Source organism: Pelecanus crispus, chromosome 10, assembly GCF_030463565.1.
Source record: "Pelecanus crispus isolate bPelCri1 chromosome 10, bPelCri1.pri, whole genome shotgun sequence".
NCBI lineage: Eukaryota > Metazoa > Chordata > Aves > Pelecaniformes > Pelecanidae > Pelecanus > Pelecanus crispus.
Window position 1 is genome coordinate 38617924 of NC_134652.1, and position 17933 is coordinate 38635856.

Genomic DNA, 17933 nt, shown 5'->3' on the forward strand with positions numbered 1-17933 from the left:
TGTATAAATATATATATATTTGTGTGCGTATGCTGCACTGGTTTAGGGAGAAAGCGGTCTCAAAAAAAATCTGGAACGATTCCACGCATCCACCAAATTCAGGTGACAGCATCCCAGCATTTCGGAGCCGCTTTTTGAATCCCACCCCGCTGGCAATTAAGCACCTGGCCTAAAAGGAGCGATTTTTAATTTACAATATTTTTATTGCGTCCAGAAGAACCCTAGAAATTCCCGTGCTTGAAGGCAGTTTCGGGGCTCACCCCTCCCTCCCCACACCCCCAAATTTTTGGGAAAACAGTCTTTATCCTCTCCCCCCACCAGAAGAAAGCAGCGGGGGGGTCCCCCGCACCCCGACCCTAGACGAAATCCCCGCGGAAAGGGCGGGAGGTGCTCCCCTGCGCCTGCCAGCGGCCCCGCAGCGTGCCCAGGGGCTTGCCCTCCTGGCTCTCCAGCTCAGGGAAGCCCAGCTGGTTGAGGACTTCGTAGACCCCGGCCACCGCCGCCACCTGAAAACAGAGGGAGAAGAGAGATTTAAACACTCCCCCGGCACCTACAAGGACGCTTTTGCCACCTCCCCGGTGAAGATGCGCAGGGAAGGTCGCCGGCACCTCCCCGCAGCCGGGTCCCCGCAGCCACCCCAGCTTTCCTCCGGCCGCCGCTTATACGTTTCACACACCGCTTCCTCGCTGCCGGGGTCAGCCTTTGCAGGGTTTGCTGGCTTTGGCAGCCTTCTGGCAAAAAGCCACAACGGTGCCTTGTTTGTGCTAAAAACGCAGGGATTAGGCAGGAGGAAGAGGCGCTTTGGGGGTCACAGGCTCCTTGTAGCCGCAGCTTGGGTGTATGTGCCTCCCTCCAGCAAATGGGGGGACAGGGGGCAGGCGTAAACACATGCATTAAAGATGACGCAGCGTCAAGGATGCAGCAGCGTCAAGGATGCAGCAGCGTCCAAAGATGACGCATTAAAGATGCCCCATTTAAACCCATGCCTCCAGCCAACAGCGAGCATCACGCATCTCCACAAAAAGATGATCCAGCCCCAGCCACTGCCGCCTCTCCCCGTGCCGCTGGGCAACGCAAACACCGGCATAACCGGGATGCCGCGCCGGGGTGGGCACTACCGTGCCCTCCCTTTCCTCGCCGTGGTCCCTTCCAGCGAGATGGGCAGCAGGGGGACGGTGAGCGGAGCTGGCAGCCGCCGCTTTCATCTCCCGCCCGGCAGATCAAACATGCCAATATGAATTAGCGGCGCTGGCGGAGGCAAGCGAGGGGATGAGGGTTTTTTTTTTTTTTCCCCCCGCCCCACAAAGGCAGGCGCTGCCCACTTGGCAACATGTAAACCCAGGGAGAGAAAAACTAATCTCTGTGTCGTAATGAAAATAATTAAAAAATCATAAAAAGCAGGAAATACGGAGAATTTGGGGTGTCTCACCCACTTCCTACTCCATTTGTTCAGCTGAGTCCCAATTCTCTCAGATGCCTGGTGCCAGCATCCCCATCCCCCTGAGCCCTCCATCCCCTGGCCAGGCAAGGCAAAGTGGGGCTGCTTTTAATTATTCTTGCCTTTCGCTTCCCGACCCCGTTTGGCCGGGATATTGTATTTTTAATATGCTGCAAAGAGAGCAGAAGTGGGTTTGGGTGCAAGGAGAGCCAGCCAAGCTAACCAAGCCAGGCAGAGGGGCCCGGGGGGGGGGGGTGTTGACCAATGGCCTCCCACCCCCAGACGCTGTAATTGCAACTGGCAGATCAAAATAAAACCCTAGAAAACTCAGAAAAGGGCAGGTTTGGGGTGGGGGGAGCACCCCATCCATGCAGTGGGATGCCACCCATCTCCAGCGACCTGCCTGGGTTTCCCTGATTGCTACCAGCCCGGCAAGACGGGAGCTCGCCCGTAGCGAAGGAACCTGATACGACGTCCCCGACAACCATTCAAAAATCATATATAAAATAAAAATGGGGGTCTGCTTCCCAGCGCCCCGTAAGCACAAGGCGGAGCGAAGTCCCACTGGCTGCTTCGGCAGGGAAAGCCTCACCTCGCGCATCCAGAGGCTGAAGGGCCGCTGCCAGGAGCCCTTCTTCTCCAGATGCAGGTAGGCGTTGAAGAGGATCAGGTAGATGTAGCGCTCCAGGTACTGCAGGCTCCTCAGCCGCAGCGTCCGCGTTTCCCTCTCCTCCTTGCCCGACTTCCCCTAGAAGGAGCAAGAAAGCGGCTGAAGTGGTACCTGCCGCGGGAGAGCATCCTCGAGGCAGCTCCCGCGCCGCTCCTCATCCGCGGTCCCGCTCTCCATCCCACGCGAGAAGTTTGGTGCTGAAGGACCCGTGAGGACCTCTTGCGCTAGGGGAAAAAACCACATCTACCTGGTAGTGCTAGGCTAACGGTGGGACTGGATGGTTTTAAAGGCCTTTTCCCACCTAAACGATTCCATATATCGCTACACATCGGCGCTTCGACCCCGTTACCCCCGCCGAGGAGCCCAGCCCAGCCTGCAGCCCCTGCTGGCCTCCAGCCGAGGAGGGAGGACCACTCTGGGGACAAAAATAAGCGCATCCTTCCAGCCTGCTCCCGCTGTGGCTTGGCAGCCCGGGCTCTCATTACCTTGTGGTTTCCAGCATATAAAAACTTCCCCTTTACTGTGCAGACCTCAAAAATAGCTGAGGGATTGCTGAATGCGTGGGGAGCAGGGGGTGTGTGCCCAGGAGCCAAGAATAGATGCCCAGGTGCAAGCCGTAGCCGAAACCATGAGCCCCTGGACTGCAAAGCATTTCCCCAGGGAAAAACGTGGCCTCTTCCAGCATCCCGCGGTCGGATTCAGCCTCTGCCGCTGGAGGAGGAGAGGCCACGGCAGCCACCCCGCGCCCCGCTCTGAGGTTGGGGGCCATTGCACCTCCTATTATTATTTTTTTCTATATATAGAAAAAAATGAAATTATATTATTATAGCTGTTATTTTAAGAACAGATGAGCCCCGCAGTGATGCCCCTTCTAGGAATTAATAAATACTAAATAAGGAATAAACGGCCAGCCGGCATAAGAGCCCTGATCCCACAGTCAATCCCGCTGCGAACCCCGCACAGCACCCCAAAGAGCAGCAATTCCTCGCTCCTGGGTCAGCACCAACCCGCTCCGCTTTCTCTAGGTCCTTCCCCAGCCGCTCGCTGCCATGGCATGCCGACTTTTCCACCCGTGGGGCTCTGAAAAATCGGGCTTTGTCCAACCCATCTGCACCCCTATTCGTGGCAGCGCCGGGCAAGCGGTTCCGCCCTTGGAAAAGGCGTCTCCTCTGCACCTATGTGCCAGGGTTTGCACAGAGCAGTTCCTATTATCACGTTATTATAGGATCCTATTTATTCGTTATTATACTGTCCTATTATTTATCACGTTATTATATTATCCTACTCATTTTTTATTATATTGTCCTATTATTTATCATGTTGTTATATGATCCTATTCATTTTTTATTATATTGTCCTATTATTTACCATGTTGTTATATGATCCAATTCATTTTTTATTATATTGTCCTATTATTTATGTTATTATATATAGAATCATATAGAATGCTTTGGGTTGGAAGGGACCTTGAGAGATCATCGAGCCCAACCCCCCTGCAGTAAGCAGGGATTGAACCTGTGAACTTGGCGTTATTTTATTGTCCTATTATTTATTGTGTTATTATAGTATCCTGTTTATTTGTTATTATATTGTCCTATTATTTATTGTGTTGTTATAGTATCCTGTTTATTTGTTATTATATTGTCCTATTTATCACATTATTATATGATCCTATTTGTTATTATATTGTCCTATTTATCACGTTATTATATGATCCTATTTATTTGTTATTATATTGTCCTATTATTTATCATGTCATATTATCCTAGTAATTTTTAATTATATTGTCCTATTATTTATCATGCTATTATATGATCCTATTTATTATATTGTCCTATTATTTATCACATTATTAGATGATCCTATTTATTTTTTATACTGTCCTATTACCATGTTATTATATGATCCTATTTTTTATTAGTGTCCTATTATTTATCACATTATTATAGTATCTTATTTATTTATTATATCATCCTATTATTTATCATGTTATATTAAACTATTTTTTTATTTTATTGTCCCATCATTTATCATTTTATTATCCTATTATTTATCTTTTATCCTATTATTTATTATTTCCTTATATTTTCCTCTTTTTTCCTCTGGTTAGGGGTGGGAAGGGGTAGGACCAAACAAACACAAGAGCACCTTTTCCTTCCCTCTCTTCACCCAAACCCCATGTTTCTCTAAACGCTAATCACAGCTTAATTAAAAGTCCACCAGGGCAATGCCTAGACTATACAATTCCCGTAATTCTCTTCTTCAAGCTGCCCATCATTGGGGGGGGGGGGGGAGAAAAAAAAAAAAATTAAAGCATTTGCACATGCATCCCCCCTGCCCAGCCAAATCCAACGGGATGGATGGAGCAGCCAAGAGGGAAATGCAAAATGCAGGCGGCCACAAAAGGCTCTTCCTAGGGCAAAAGGTTCTGGGGGGGGGAGCGGATGACCCCCTCCTTATCTCGCTTTCCCACCGGGCTGCCAAGGCGCATTGGATACGGCCAGCCCGGAAACAGGATATGGCCCAGGAACACCCACGTGCTGCTCCCGACCGCCAAGCGCCAGGAAGAGGGGCAAGGAGGTCGCGGGAATTGTCCTCCAGAAAAAACCACACCGGGAGCAGCCTGGCCATGCTGCTCCGCCGGGATCTTCCTCCCGGGACCCCCAAGGCTGAGCCTATAGAGCGAGCAGGAGTCAGCAGCAAGGCAGGATCGTTCCGGGTCACCGGAGAGCGTAATTAAATCCAGAAGCAGGCAGCCGCTTGTTTAGCATGGGACGTTTTTTTTTGCTCTGCAGCAGCAAAGCGCATGATAAAGTAGGTGAGACTTCCCACCGGCCACGTGGCCGCCTCCCCATAACGGGTAAAGGTGGGGAAAAAAGAAAATAAAATGACTTATCCGCAATAATTTCCCAGCAGCTATTGCTGCAAATATTCGGTCCCCAGCAGCTCATCCCGCGGAGCTCAGGTTCTCTCTCCCAGCCCCAAAAAACCCACAGAGGACCCCATAAACCAGGAGGCAAACACCTGGGGGAGCCACAGATGTTACTGCGTGCTTAAACGCTTCATTTTTTCCTCCCCGAGTCAATTGTTCAAGGCCATTAATTGCAAACGAGGGTCAACGGCAGCTGTGGGCAAGAGCTGCAGGAAGGCATCGCCGGCAGGGACAGGGTGCAAACCAGCCCGGGCAGCAACGATGCCGAGCCTCGAGCTCATGAAATAGGTCCTGTGAAATAGCTGCACAGCTTAAAAATAAAAAAAAAAAAACACCTAATAAAAATGATCCTTTCTTCATCAGCTCCGTAGAAGCTCCCACGTAAAAGCCCATGGGATGCCTCCTGCCCAGGCACCGATGGGTGCTCTCGGGAGCTCGGAGGAGCCTCTGGGGCTGGGAGCAAAGCGGGATGGACCGGCCCTGCCCTCTGCCGGCTGTGCACCGCTGGACGGGCGGGATGCGGGATGGTGCCGGACTAGCTGGGATGCGGGATGGGGTGGGATGCAGGAGGACAGGATGCTGGGTGGGATGCAGGATGGCGCTGGATGGGCGGGAACGCTGGGTGGGATGCGGGATAGTGCAGGATGCAGGACCATGCCGGCACAGGCGGGATGCTGGGTGGGATGCAGGATAGTGTGGGATGGTGCCGGACTGGCTGGGATGCGGGATAGGGCAGGATGCAGGAGGGTGGGATGCTGGGTGGGATGCAGGATGGCACTGGATGGGCAGGATGCTGGGTAGGATGCGTGATGGTGCAGGATGCGGGACTGTGCCAGTGCAGGCGGGATGCTGGGTGGGAGGCAGGATAGTGTGGGATGGTGCCAGATGGGTGGGATGCAGGATGGTGCAGGATGGGATGCGGAACGGTGGGCAGGATGTGGGACAGCACCAGACAGGCGAGATGCTGGGTGCGATGCAGGATGGCACTGGGTGACCACCCCCAAAAAGAGCCCTGGCACCTCTCTGGTGACATGCCAGAAAGCTTCAGCCCAAGAAACCACCCGGCTTCAGCAGGGCTGGTCCCGGAATCCAGCTGCAGCCTCTGGGATCGGGTGCAAGGGGCCCGGGCAGCCCCGTGCCGATGGGGAAGAGGACAGGCAGGTGCGGCTCACCTGCCGGTAGGTGCAGATGATAATTTCTCGGAGGTGGTAATGCATGGGCGTCATAGTCTCGCTGACGGTGTCCAGGGCCATGTCCACCTCCTTCTTCATCCGGTGACCGTCGGGCAGGAGCCGGACCACCTTCATCACCACCTGGAGTGCAGGTAGAAGCAGCAGAAGCTTCACCGGGTGCCTCCTCACCTTGACCTGACCGCTCTGTCCCTGCCTGGGAGAGGACCCGGCCGCTCCACAAACAAGCAGCTGTGGCTAAGGTGGCAAGGTGCAGGCTCGGAGGGGGACCCTAAAACAGAGTCAGGCCCAAGGACTCACCTCGAACTCCCCTTTGGTGTACTTGGCGTCAGGCACGCTCACAATTTCCTCCTCGCTCATCTCGGGGATGCCCTGGGGCGGTCAGAGAGGGCCGGGCTGTCAGGGGCTGTGTGGTCCCATCCCCGCCGCCCAACAGCTGAGCAGAAATGCAGACCCCAAACCCAACCCGGCAGGACCCCAGGCATCCTCCACCTCCCCTCTGCCTGGGCAGAGAAGACCAAAATTTTACCCCCACCATCTGCTCTGCAAGGAGGGAGCCACGTCTCTCCTGCCCTTAACCCTTCGTCCTGGGGCGGGAGCTCTTGGGAACGGGGGTAAAGGCTCACCAGGGATGCACCCACACTTCTCCTGGAGCTTCCTGGGGGCCAGGCACAGCAAGAGGCCAACGTACGGGCATCCACCCCCCCCCCGCCCAGCCTGGCCTCCCCCGCACCGTGCCACGGCTGCTGCAGGCTGTGCTGAGCTTCGCTGGCAGCCCCCACTCCAGCCTGAACCCCGGGGAGAGCTGCAGACCCCGGTACCCACGTTGAAGTGCCAGAGGGTGAGGACAGCAATGACCATGGCTGTGGTGGTCCTGCCCCGGCCACTGGAGCAGTTGAACACAAACGCTGCTTGCGAGTCCTCGGCCAGGGCGCTCTTCATCGCCTCCAGCAGCCGGTCAAAGTCCTGCCGGGAGCAAAGCCGGGGCGAGGGTTTATGTGTGCAGCCCACCTCCCTTCCCCACACCATGGGATTCCCCTTGTCTGGCAGCCTCCAGGCTAAAATCCCCGGCTCCTCACCCGATCCAGCCCAGCAGCCTTCCCTCCATCCCCAGCTGGCTGAAAGCACCCATGCAGCATCTCCCATGGGACCATCCCTGAGCAAGCACCCCGCGCTGAGCCTGGGCACACCACCACAGTCCTGCGGCTGGGTGGCAGCGAGCACCCAAGCGACATTCACCCCACAGCAGCAGGGACGGCTTGGGAAGGAGGTGGCAGCACCATTCCATCCCCGGGGTACCTGCTCCTTGGGAGTGCAGAAGTCGGGGATGGGGATGCGGCGGTAGATGAGGCCCTGGCAGGCGTTCTTCTGCTGGCTGAATATCTCCTGCGTGGTTAGGCAGCTCTTGAACATCTTCATCTGCTTCTCCGCCTCCAGGTACACCTCCAGCCACTTCTGGCACTTCAGCAGGTCGCCCTTCAGGGTAGCTTCTAGTTTCTGCAGAGGATAGAGAAACCCTCACCATTAAGACCCACTCCTCTTAATTTTTTCAGGATTTTAATTATATATTTTTTTTAGATGCAGACTCTCAAATGCCCCGCAGTCAACACAAAACCCCACACCAGGTCCTGGTCACTGCTTCTGCCCAGGACCACGGTCCCCACCATGCTTGATGAGAGCCTCAGGAGCATCATCTCCCACCACCCTGGGCAGCTCCTCCATGCAACCACGCTCTTCCCGCTGCCTATCTCCTCTGGAAACCCAGCTGGGAACATCTGCTCTCCTTTCCCCGGGTGCCTTTTACGCTGGCTTTCAAGCCACACTATAAATTCTTTGGGGGAGGATCTCCGCTTTGCTCTGCCTTTGCAAACTCTTACACAGTGACAGTGAAGTCAGGAGGACTCCTTTATTTTTGCAGTACCATAATGGCTGGACCAGCTGGTTTTGCATTGGCCAGGCTGTGCCCAGCCTCCAGCAGACATGGCGGGCACGAGCCAAGCATAGCACCCGATACGACCGCTGCCCCTCATGGCCAAAAAAAAAAAGAAAAAAAAACCCCAAACCAAGCAGCTCCGGGGGGGTGAGGGAGTATCAGAGGCTGCAGATGTTGCCCACAAGGGCTCCTGGGAGGGGGAGATCAACCCTTGCTGGACAGACAGAAACCCGCAGTGCCCCCGGCATCCAGGAGCTCACCTCCAGCTGCTGCGGCGAGGCACTGGGCACGGGGATCAGCTCCTCCAGGTGCCCGGGCTCCCGCAGCGTATAAATCTGCTCATTCCCCTCCAAGACCGCTTCTTCTCGGAGGTTGATCCAGACGATGCGGGCATGCTTCCTCTTGGCGTCCATCAGGTACCGCAGGACGCTCCCCAGGGTCTAGGGGAAGAGGCGGCGAGGCTGATGGGGTGGCTGGGAGCCCATTGCGCACGACCCTGCCTGCCGTGGGGTACGTGCCCCTCACCTTGGAGCTGGGCTGCGCCGTGCCGTAGATGGGCATCTTGGGCACCCGTCGGAAGTTGGCCACGCTCATCTCCTTGGCGGTGCTCAGCACGTCCGGGCAGAAGCGCTCATCCGCCACCTGCAGCGGAGCAAAGCCTGGGCAAGGGGTGTCCCCCCGGCATTGCAGCTGCCCAACACTACCCATGGGTCCCCAACACACCACAACCTCTCACCCATGGTCACCGCTCAGGAGAAGTCCCCAAACCCTTCCAACCCCCAGCACGGCGGGGCCGAAAGCTGCATGGCTGCATTTCAACGGTGGGAGATGCTCTTCTTGCAGCAAGATTGAGTGTGCCAAAGCAGCAGCAAGCCACCAACAGCTCTGACCTCCTTCACCCTGCCACAGCCACCCAGGAGCACCGAGGAAGGTAAAGCTGCGGCTAGGCTTGCAGCTCAGGCTCATGTTATGGGATACTCCAGCATTCCAGTACGTGGGGTCTGCGGAGCTGGACACATCCATGTGCACAGGGGGTCTCTGGCCAGATGCCCATCCTTGCTGAGGAGGCAGGCAGGACATGGACCTGAGACCCTGTCCTGGTTTCGGCTGGGATAGAGTTAATTTTCTTCCTAGTAGCAGGCACAGTGCTGCAGTTAGGATTTAGGATGAGAAGAATGTTGATAACACACTGCTGGTTTAGCTGTTGCTCAGTACTGCTTATGCTAGTCAAGGACTTTTCAGCTTCCCATGCTCTGCCAGGGGCACAAGAAGCTGGGAGGGGGCACAGCCAGAACAGTTGATCCAAACTGACCAAAGGGCTATTCCATACCATGTGACGTCATGGGCAGTATAGAAACTGGGGGGGGGGGTTGGCCGGGGAGCAGCGATCGCTGCTCAGGAGCTGTCTGGGTATCGGTCGGCGGGTGGTGAGCAATTGCATTGGGCATCACTTGCTTTGTATATTAGTATTTTATTATTATATTGTTATTATTATAATTACTATTTTACTTTATTTCAATTATTAAACTGTTCTTATCTCAACCCAGGAGTGTTTCTCACTCTTACTCCTCCAATTCTCTCCCCCATCCCATTGGGGCAGGGGGAGTGAGCAAGCGGCTGCGTGGTGCTGAGCTGCTGCTGGGGCTGAACCACGACATGCGGCTGAGCTTGCAGCTCAGGCTCATGTTATGGGGTGCTCCAGCATTCCGGTACGTGGGGTCTGCGGGGCCAGACACGTCTGTGTGCACAGGGGTTCTCTGGCCACGTGCCCATCCTTGCTGAGGATGCAGGCAGGACATGGACCTGAGACCCCAACACAGACCTGGAGACCCCAGCATGGACCTGGAGACCCCAAGACGCAGAACCTGCCCTACAACAGGGAAACCTCTCGCTTCTCCCACCCCGCTGAACCAATTTGAGGGCAAGTATCCCCAGGAAGGTGCCATTCCCAGGGGATAAAGAGGAGCCGCCAGCCCCATCCCTACATGCAGGACGGGTACTCACCAGCACTCGCGTGCCTTTGGTGATGAGATCCCCGGTGACGGTGAGCTCCGACGAGTTCATCTCCGCCTGCAGCCGGTAAAGCTCAGGGTGCCGGCACATCCACCTGCTGAAGCTGAGGGCAAAGCCCAGGGGGTACTGCCGGCGGGGGGCCGGCGGGGGGGACGCGCCGTCAGCCTGGGCTCACACCCCCCTGCCCGGATGCAACCCACGACCCCGCTGAAAAAACCTGCATTTGCTTGGGAAACTCAGAGGAGGAGACCCCTTCCCTCCCACTACCTGGGGAAGCCAAAAAAGAAAGAGCAAAGGAAGGGTTTTTTTGGGTTAGTGGGTTTTGGTTTTTTTTTTTTTTACCTGCTCATGAAGGTAGTAGTTGAAAGCAATCAAGTAGAAATAGCGTTCGAGGCTCTGCAAAGTCCTCTGGAGGAAATACTCTTTGGTGCTGCTCCCCTGAAAGCAAAGGGAGGTGGGATTCGTGATGCCCAACGCTGACCGGTCCTGTGGCCCCAAGCAGACCAGGAGGCTGGGGAAAAAGCCCTATGCATGCTTGTTTGGAGCTGGCTTATGGGAGAGACAAGCAAGTAGCAAACAGGCCTGACGCATATTTTTTTTATACAGCAGTTTTGAGGGGGAAGAGGGGCAGAAATGCCATTTAAGCCACTCAGAAGGTTTTTTGCATATTCATGCTAACATCACCAAGCTGTTTGTTTGGAAAGAAACCGCTTCCAAACGAGAAAGCAGGGGGAGGTGGAACTACAAAACCCAATCTGGAATAGTTTTTTATGCTTTTTTTTTTTTCCTTTAAATGAAACATTTCAAGTTTCCATATTAAATGATGCTTAAAGACATAAATTTGCATTTCAGCTCAAACAAATCCTTGTCAGCCCAAGGACACACCGGGAGCGGTTCCAACCAGACCCGAGGGGCGTTGCTATCCCGGGGGGATATGCTGTCCAGATGCTAACGGGAGACTCGAACCCAAGGTCCTGCCCCCACCCTGGCCACCTCGGTGGCCTTCGGCCAAGATGCTTGGGTGGTGGCATCCCTCAGGAGAGAGGTCCCCGTGCCAGCAATGCTGTGGGTAGGGATGCGGGGAGCCTGCCCGGAGACGCTGCCTCCCAGCCCCATGCTCCAGGTAATGGGAGGAATGGCCAGGGACCTCCTGGGGACCCCTCGTCTGCCGTCAAAGCCCAGCAGGACTCCCAGGAGCTGCTCGAGGGTCAGCATCTCACGGGAGATGGCAGAACCTGAAATGATGGGTGATGCTAGATAAACTTAAATAAGAGCAAGACGAGCTTATTAGAGACACAAGCCACACGCCCGGTAATACCCTCCATTTCCAAGTGTTTCCTCTTTCCCTTTGTGCCCAGGAGCATCCCAAGCAAGTTCTTCTTGAAGAACTTCTTCTTGAAGCTTGGCTTCAAGCAAGTTCTCCTCCTCCTCATCTTCTTCATTACCTCCCTAAACCAGGAGCTTGCCCCAGCACAGCTATCTCCTGCCGGGAACGCAAGCTCAAACCCACAGGATTTTCTGTAATTCAGAAACCACTACCACACCGTCGCAGGGCAGGGTTTGTACATCTGAGCATCCCATTCAACAAATTAACCTGCAATGCCAGCACTGGCAAAAGAGCACTCAGCACGGGGTCCGTGAGCATCCCTGGAGAGCCCGTCTGGACGTCCTGCCCAGGATACGACGGAAAACTCTAAGATGGGGCTGTACACGTATGGGGGTGGGCTTGGCGAGCGGGCTTGGGCATCTCTGACATTACGTGTTTGACTCATGAATATTTACTTGTTCTTTGCAAGAGAAATCCATCCCGCTGCCATTTATCAAGAGGCAGGGCAGCAGGCTTTGCTCTGGAAACTCAAAACAAAGCCTGAGAGGATGGAGCCGTGCCAGGTTTGCCGGCGGCACCGCTGGCAGAGTGGCATTTCTCCCCAAGTACATGGGTTCCTGCAATAAAAACCAGCCCTGCACTCTCACCCACAGTAAATCTCTTCATATTCTCCTTAAATAGGCTTTCGGTGAATAGGGGGATGATCCGCTCGCGTTTCAGCCGTGGAGAGCTGCGAACCGCGGGGGTCCGGCTGCAGCTCAGCATCCCACACCAGGATGCACCTATCCCTGCGTCACCATTGCTTGAGGACTTAAATCTCCACTTTTACCCCCAACACAGGGCAGAAACCCAGAGTCCACCGTGAGATCATTCCTCCGGACCCAGAAAAGCCCTTCCTCTCCCCAAAAACAAGCAGGGCTCCGCCGGCTCACCCACCCAAGCCCACCGGTACCACCTGCAGCCCCTCCAGCCCTACCAAGCCCAGGCTGACTTTTCGATGGCCGAGCATCAGCTCCTCTCCCTTCCTCATCCTCCACCTCCCCCCCAGCACATTTTCCTGGCCCCTCGCCACTGTTTAAACCTGCTCTCGCTCCATGCAGACTTCAAATAAACACTCCTCGTCGCTAATTTACGGCAGTCCCCCCGGCAGTTTGTTTCCCTGGCAGCGAGGATGACATAGAGCAGCCTTCCTCGCTGGGGAAGAGTCGGGGGAAGGCTTCAAGGCAGCAGGAAAATCCCCTGCTCTGTGCCCAAGCTTCCCCCTCTATGCAAGAAAGTCTCTGCCGTCACACGAGCAGCACCAACACACCCAAACCCACCCTAAAAAGGGGGTAGAATTTGGGGTTTGGCACTAAGTGCCAAAAAAGTGCCAGTAAATTCTTTCTCTTCCCTCCCCGCTTAATCATTTTCATGGTGCTTTTCGGCTCCAGCCTATTTGCTTTGGCCGCGCAGCGCCTGTTTTTTCGATTGCTCTTTACAACTGGCCCTGGCACTTCCACTCTGCATTCAGTGTGTAAATGGGAAAATTAATCTCTGGACAGGCTGGGATTGGGGCAGTGTTTCCATCTGAGCATTCTCTCTCCATCCATCCATCCATCCATCACCTGGCCAGGAGCCCCCCGATCTGAGAGGGGAGACCATGGTGTTCCAGCGTGGAAAACCACCCTGATGGCTTTTCAAAGCAAAAGTGGGGAGAAAAAAAAAAAAAAAAAAAAAAAAAAATCTACAGATAGGAAAGCTTGACCTTGAGCGACTATATTTGCAGGAAAACCTCTAAGCAATGATCCCTCCCAGCTCCTGAGGACTTTTACCAGCCAGGCTGGTATGGATTTTCCAATTTTAGAGCTGATGAAACCAGGGCACAGGATATTATTTGCCCCCGAGGTCATCTACCAGAAGCAGCGGTGAAGCCTAATAAAGCCAGCTTTCCCCCAAATCCCAGCCTCGTCCATTTTAGGGCTCTTAAACAACTCGGGGGGGGGGGGGGGGGGGGGGGGGGGGAGGAAAAAAAAAAAAAAAGGAAAAGAGAGAAGCTCCACAACCTTCCAGGTTTCACGTCCCTGGAAAATTTCCAGCTCACAGGAAGCTTCGGATTTCCAGAATTTACATTCTTCTCATCCCCGTGCAAAAACAGCTCGATAAATTACCCCGCGGAGAGCAGGCAGCTTGCGTCCGAGCGATCCTCTAATTAACGTACCTGGATCTGATAGTCCTCCCCAATGCCTTCCAGCTTCTTCTTGTACTCGTAGATGGCTTCCTTCATGTCGTGCATCTCTGAGCAGGAGGCGATGGCACTATCCACCTTGAGAGGAGCAAGCGGAAAGTCACTCAGCGAGTCCCAGGTGGTGGGGAAACCGAGCTCGCCCCCTCCCACCCACCCTGCCAAGGGTTTTGCCGGCATGCCCTTACCTCCTCGACTATCTGCTGGCCTTTGGGGACCACCTCGATGAAGGTCTGGATGACGTGAAGCCTGTCCCTTGGAGATGTTTTAGGTGGGTGGGGGAGGCTGGTGTGGGAGAAGAGGAAGATCAAACTGGCGCTGGGGGCACAAGCATCCCCCTCTTCCCAATCCTGGGGGCTGCCCCGCTTACTCGGGCTTCTGGGCAGCTCCTCGGTGGTGGTGGAGGATGAGCGTGCCCATGGTCATGGCCAGGTTGGTCCTGCCCACGCCGGTCTGGCAGCCGAAGAGCAGCGCTGGCGGGGGTCTGCCGGGGTCCCGCAGCAGCAGGCTGGGGCTCTCCTAGGAGGGAGGGACAGAAATGGGGACCACAGGGGCATCCAGGAGAGCCGGGTCTGCCACCACAATGGCCGGGGTGGAGGTAACGGCCCTGTCCAGGCGCGGAGGGGTGGGTTGCATCTCCGCGTTGCTCAGGACAGTGCCAATGGACCAGGGCAGCACAACGAGTGGGTACATCCACTGCGTCCCCACACCCTCCCCAGGCACTGGTGGATGTTGGCCCTGTCCACCCCACCGGAGATGTTCCTACCACCAGTCCCCAAGCCGCTGAGATGAAAACTCCCAGGGAAAAAAAAAAAAAAAAAAACCAACCAAAACCAAAAAACACAGAAGCCCTGCCATCGAAAGCCTTTGCACCAAATCCAGCCAAATCCAGATCATTTCTCCCAAACCCATTTAGGGAAGAGCCACCTGCACAGGGATGCTGGGAGGTGGCAAGGGATGGTCCCCTCCAGCCAGGGGTAGGGACAAGCAGCTGGACAACATGGACTTCTCCAGCAGGGTCCACAGCAACAGGAACAGGATGCAACCATGGGCACAGGCATCCTCTAACGGGCAGCGTCAAGCCAAAAGCAGGAGAAGATGCTCTCAGGGCGTCACGCTCCCCGACACGGCACCCTTGCTGAGGTGCAGGAGCAAATCCCAACCCGACGCTGGCCCCACGCACCAGGCGCTTTTGCTCGGCTCACCCTGAGGAAGCGGATAAAAGCGTCGAACTGCTCCTCCAAAGGGGCTCCCTCGGCAGGCAGGGGCAGCCGGTGGTACCTGCCAGCCATGGAGACAGCCCTCGTTAGGAGGATGGGGCTGTGGGAGGGCTTTGTCCCCACCGCGGCGGAGGACACGTGGCTTAAGAGGTGTACCAAGAGGAAAGACAGCCCAGCTTGCAAAAGCAAAGCCACCGACGTGTGTGAGAAGGAGGAGGAAGAGAAGGAGGAGGAGGAAGGGCAGCACCTGTAGGAGGGCAGGAGGAAGACGGGTCTGCGGTAGACCTCCTCCGTCACCTGGATGTCCTCCTCACACTGCACCCGCACAGTGTGGGGCTCGTCCCGCAAGCGCTCGATGTCGTTGTAGACGTAGTAGATGCTCTCGCTCAGCTGCGCGAAGTCGTGGATCTAGCGGAGATGGCGACCGCTGTCAAAACTCGCAGGGCACCCACCGCCTCCGACAACCCCTCCACTCATCTTTGAGCTGGGGGGGGAACCTGTGCACCCCGTTATCGCTGGGTGATGACCCCCCGTTCCCATCCCACCTCACCTCCTTGCGGATGGCCAGCTCCAGGCTCTCTGCCCGCAGCCCCCGCTGCAGGCACTGGAGGTTCTCGTGCAGGTTCTCCTTGCCTCGGGGGGTGTAGGACACAAAGTCCCCCTCCAAACGCAGGAATACCACGGGCTCCTCGCGGACGCAGAAGAAGACGCACTCCTGCGAAGAGGGGGGGAGGCTGTCCAAAAGCTCTCCTGCCTTTTTCCACCCCAATTTCCACCCTCCCACCGACCTTGTGGCCTTCTCTCTGCAGCTTCTGCAGAACAAGCTTGAAGCCGTTGAGACTGGGTTGCCCCATGCCAAACACGGCGTAACCTCCTTTGGCTTGTCGGAAATTGGGAGCGCCACAGCTGCCGGTAGTGTTCAAGACATCTAATTTGCCGTATACATCCCTGACCATGAAATATTTCCCCTGAAAAACAAGATGGGCAGAGAGAAGATGGGCAGAGAGAAGATGGGCAGAGAGAAGATGGGCAGAGAGAAGATGGGCAATAAGTGGACTTGAGCAAGCAGGCTTGGACGCAGCTAGGAAAAAAAGTGGCGGCTTCTTGGTGATCTTCAAAATTAGCCCCAAAAAACCCTGAGCTCCCCAAAGCCCAAGCTGAATTTGGCACGGGGTGGCAGTGATGCTCACCTGCACAAGGTAGTGTTCCAGCGTGGCCTCGGAAATGCGTCCCACCGTGTAGTTGGCCTTCAGCAGGTCATCGTGGATCTGAAACTCCTCCCTGCAGTTGTACCTGCAAATGCCACATGTGGGTAAAGGAAAAAAAAAACAACGGCATGGGGAAAGATGGGGAAAAAAGAAAAAAGCAATATTTAGGGAAGACGGTGCAGAAAAACAGAGGTCTGGAGAGGGCAGCAAGGGGACGCGAGAGGTTGCCACGGGCTTACGTGATGACCACGGGCGCCACTTTGTTGGTGATGATGGACTTGGCCTTGCTGTTGTGGAGCCCCAAGGTCTGGAAGGAGTGGATGCTGAGGGAGCGCTGGTCCTCCATGCTGCCGTCGCCCGGCGCCCCGCTCTCCAGGGGGGATGCTGAGACTGCCTGCTGCGCCGCACTGGCCGTCGTACCCATAATCCGCGGGTGGCTGCGCCTGGACGGAGAAGCGGCAGGAACCGCGGGGAAAACAAGGAGAGAGGGAGGGGGAGGAGGATTTTTTTTTTTTTTCCTTCCAGCCGCTCCTGTTTTAGGAAGGGAAAATCCCGGACGGGCGCAGGGCACCCCCCCTGCTGACAGCCGGCGAGGAGAGGCCCATTTGGGAAGAAATGCTAACCCAGCCCTTTTTCTCCTGCTCCTGCAAAGAGCTTTCTTCCTCCCTGCCTGCCTGCCATGCAGCTCCCTCCATCAGGGAGGGTCTGGAACCCAAAGCAGCAAAAACTGGAGCTGGGGAAGCAAAGGGGAAAAAAAGGCAAAACGCTGGATCCGGCCCCCCAAATCTGCTGAGTCAGCAGATGGCACTGCGGAGGGACCCAGCAGCACCCTATCCCAGCACAACCCTTAACCTCATCCTCCGCTTTCGCAGCACCCGTAAACCACTCCAGGGTCCCTCTCCAGGCGGAAAATGCTTGCACGCCAAGTAAATTTTACTAAATAATTAGGAATTTAGGATTTAGGATCTGCCAGCGTGCCTGGAGCCGCAAGCGAAGCTTGGGGATTTTGCTCCCCGGTCCAGGTTGAGCATGCATGTGCGTGCACGCATGCATGTCGACGCATGTGCAAGCAGAGGAGGAGCCGGACTGGGGCAGGGGGGTGTTGCGAAGCGCCCGCACGTGATTTTGCAGCCTCAAAAGTTGTGGAAGACAGCAAGGAGGAAAGGTGCCCCCCGTGCAGCAATAAATAATCCTGCGGCGCTGAGAAACCCGCGCCGGAGGCATCGGGAGCCTCGAGGCAGCGGGATGAGGGATTTCCTCCAGCTATTCATGAGCAAATCTAAAAGTTGCCTTTAAAGCGGGCGGTTATTCCTGTACTGGAGGAGCACCCTCTTCTCCCAGGGCAGGTGGGGTCCCCGAAAGCAGACACACAGCCGTCCCCCATCCCCAGGGAGCTCATCCTGAAACAAGGATGAAAGGAAAGGGCAGGGGGTGGCCAGGAGCATCCTGCCACACTCCACCGGTCCAGGACAATGCGCCGCCTGTCTGCGCCAGCCAGGGCCAGATCCTGGTGACCGACTGAAGCAAGAGATGGCAAGGGGGTAGCCTGGGGGGGAAAAAAAAAAACAAACAACAAACCACCAAAAAAAAAACCCCGCTGCACACCCCTACCAAGACGATCCCCAATAAAATCTCCTTCGCACCGATGCTGCGTGGGGAATAACCCTCTGGCAGCATCCGAAGGGGGATGGCGGTACCTGCTCGGTGGCGGCGGGCAGCGCTGGGAAACCGGGGGCGGCTTTAACCCAGCCCCACAAATGCTTTGGCAGCTGCTTCCGCTG

At 55.5% G+C, this 17933-nt stretch overlaps 1 protein-coding gene across 1 annotated transcript; it reads right to left on the reverse strand.

Annotated features, from left to right (window-relative positions):
• Nucleotides 1–356: 356 nt before the first annotated feature.
• PALD1 (phosphatase domain containing paladin 1) lies at nt 357–16576 on the reverse strand. The gene is made up of 19 exons (XM_075717787.1): nt 16392–16576; nt 16135–16237; nt 15733–15912; nt 15495–15659; nt 15192–15352; nt 14930–15005; nt 14095–14243; nt 13913–14009; nt 13701–13805; nt 10519–10614; nt 10168–10302; nt 8689–8805; nt 8424–8603; nt 7530–7727; nt 7056–7196; nt 6531–6602; nt 6213–6353; nt 2031–2186; nt 357–506 (listed from the first exon to the last, which is right to left on the reverse strand). The coding sequence occupies exons 1-19, from the start codon at nt 16574–16576 to the stop codon at nt 357–359; spliced, it is 2607 nt and encodes an 868-aa protein (XP_075573902.1).
• Nucleotides 16577–17933: the final 1357 nt, after the last annotated feature.

Bases quoted from the DNA above. Each gene is read 5' to 3' on its own strand.
- PALD1 (XM_075717787.1), bottom strand. From the start codon at position 16,576: ATGGGTACGACGGCCAGTGCGGCGCAGCAGGCAGTCTCAGCATCCCCC. The intron at 8,604-8,688 runs GTGAGGGGCACG...CTCTTCCCCTAG, and splicing joins CGGCGCAGCCCAGCTCCAAG to ACCCTGGGGAGCGTCCTGCG. The intron at 6,354-6,530 runs GTGAGTCCTTGG...CCTGCACTCCAG, and splicing joins ACACCAAAGGGGAGTTCGAG to GTGGTGATGAAGGTGGTCCG.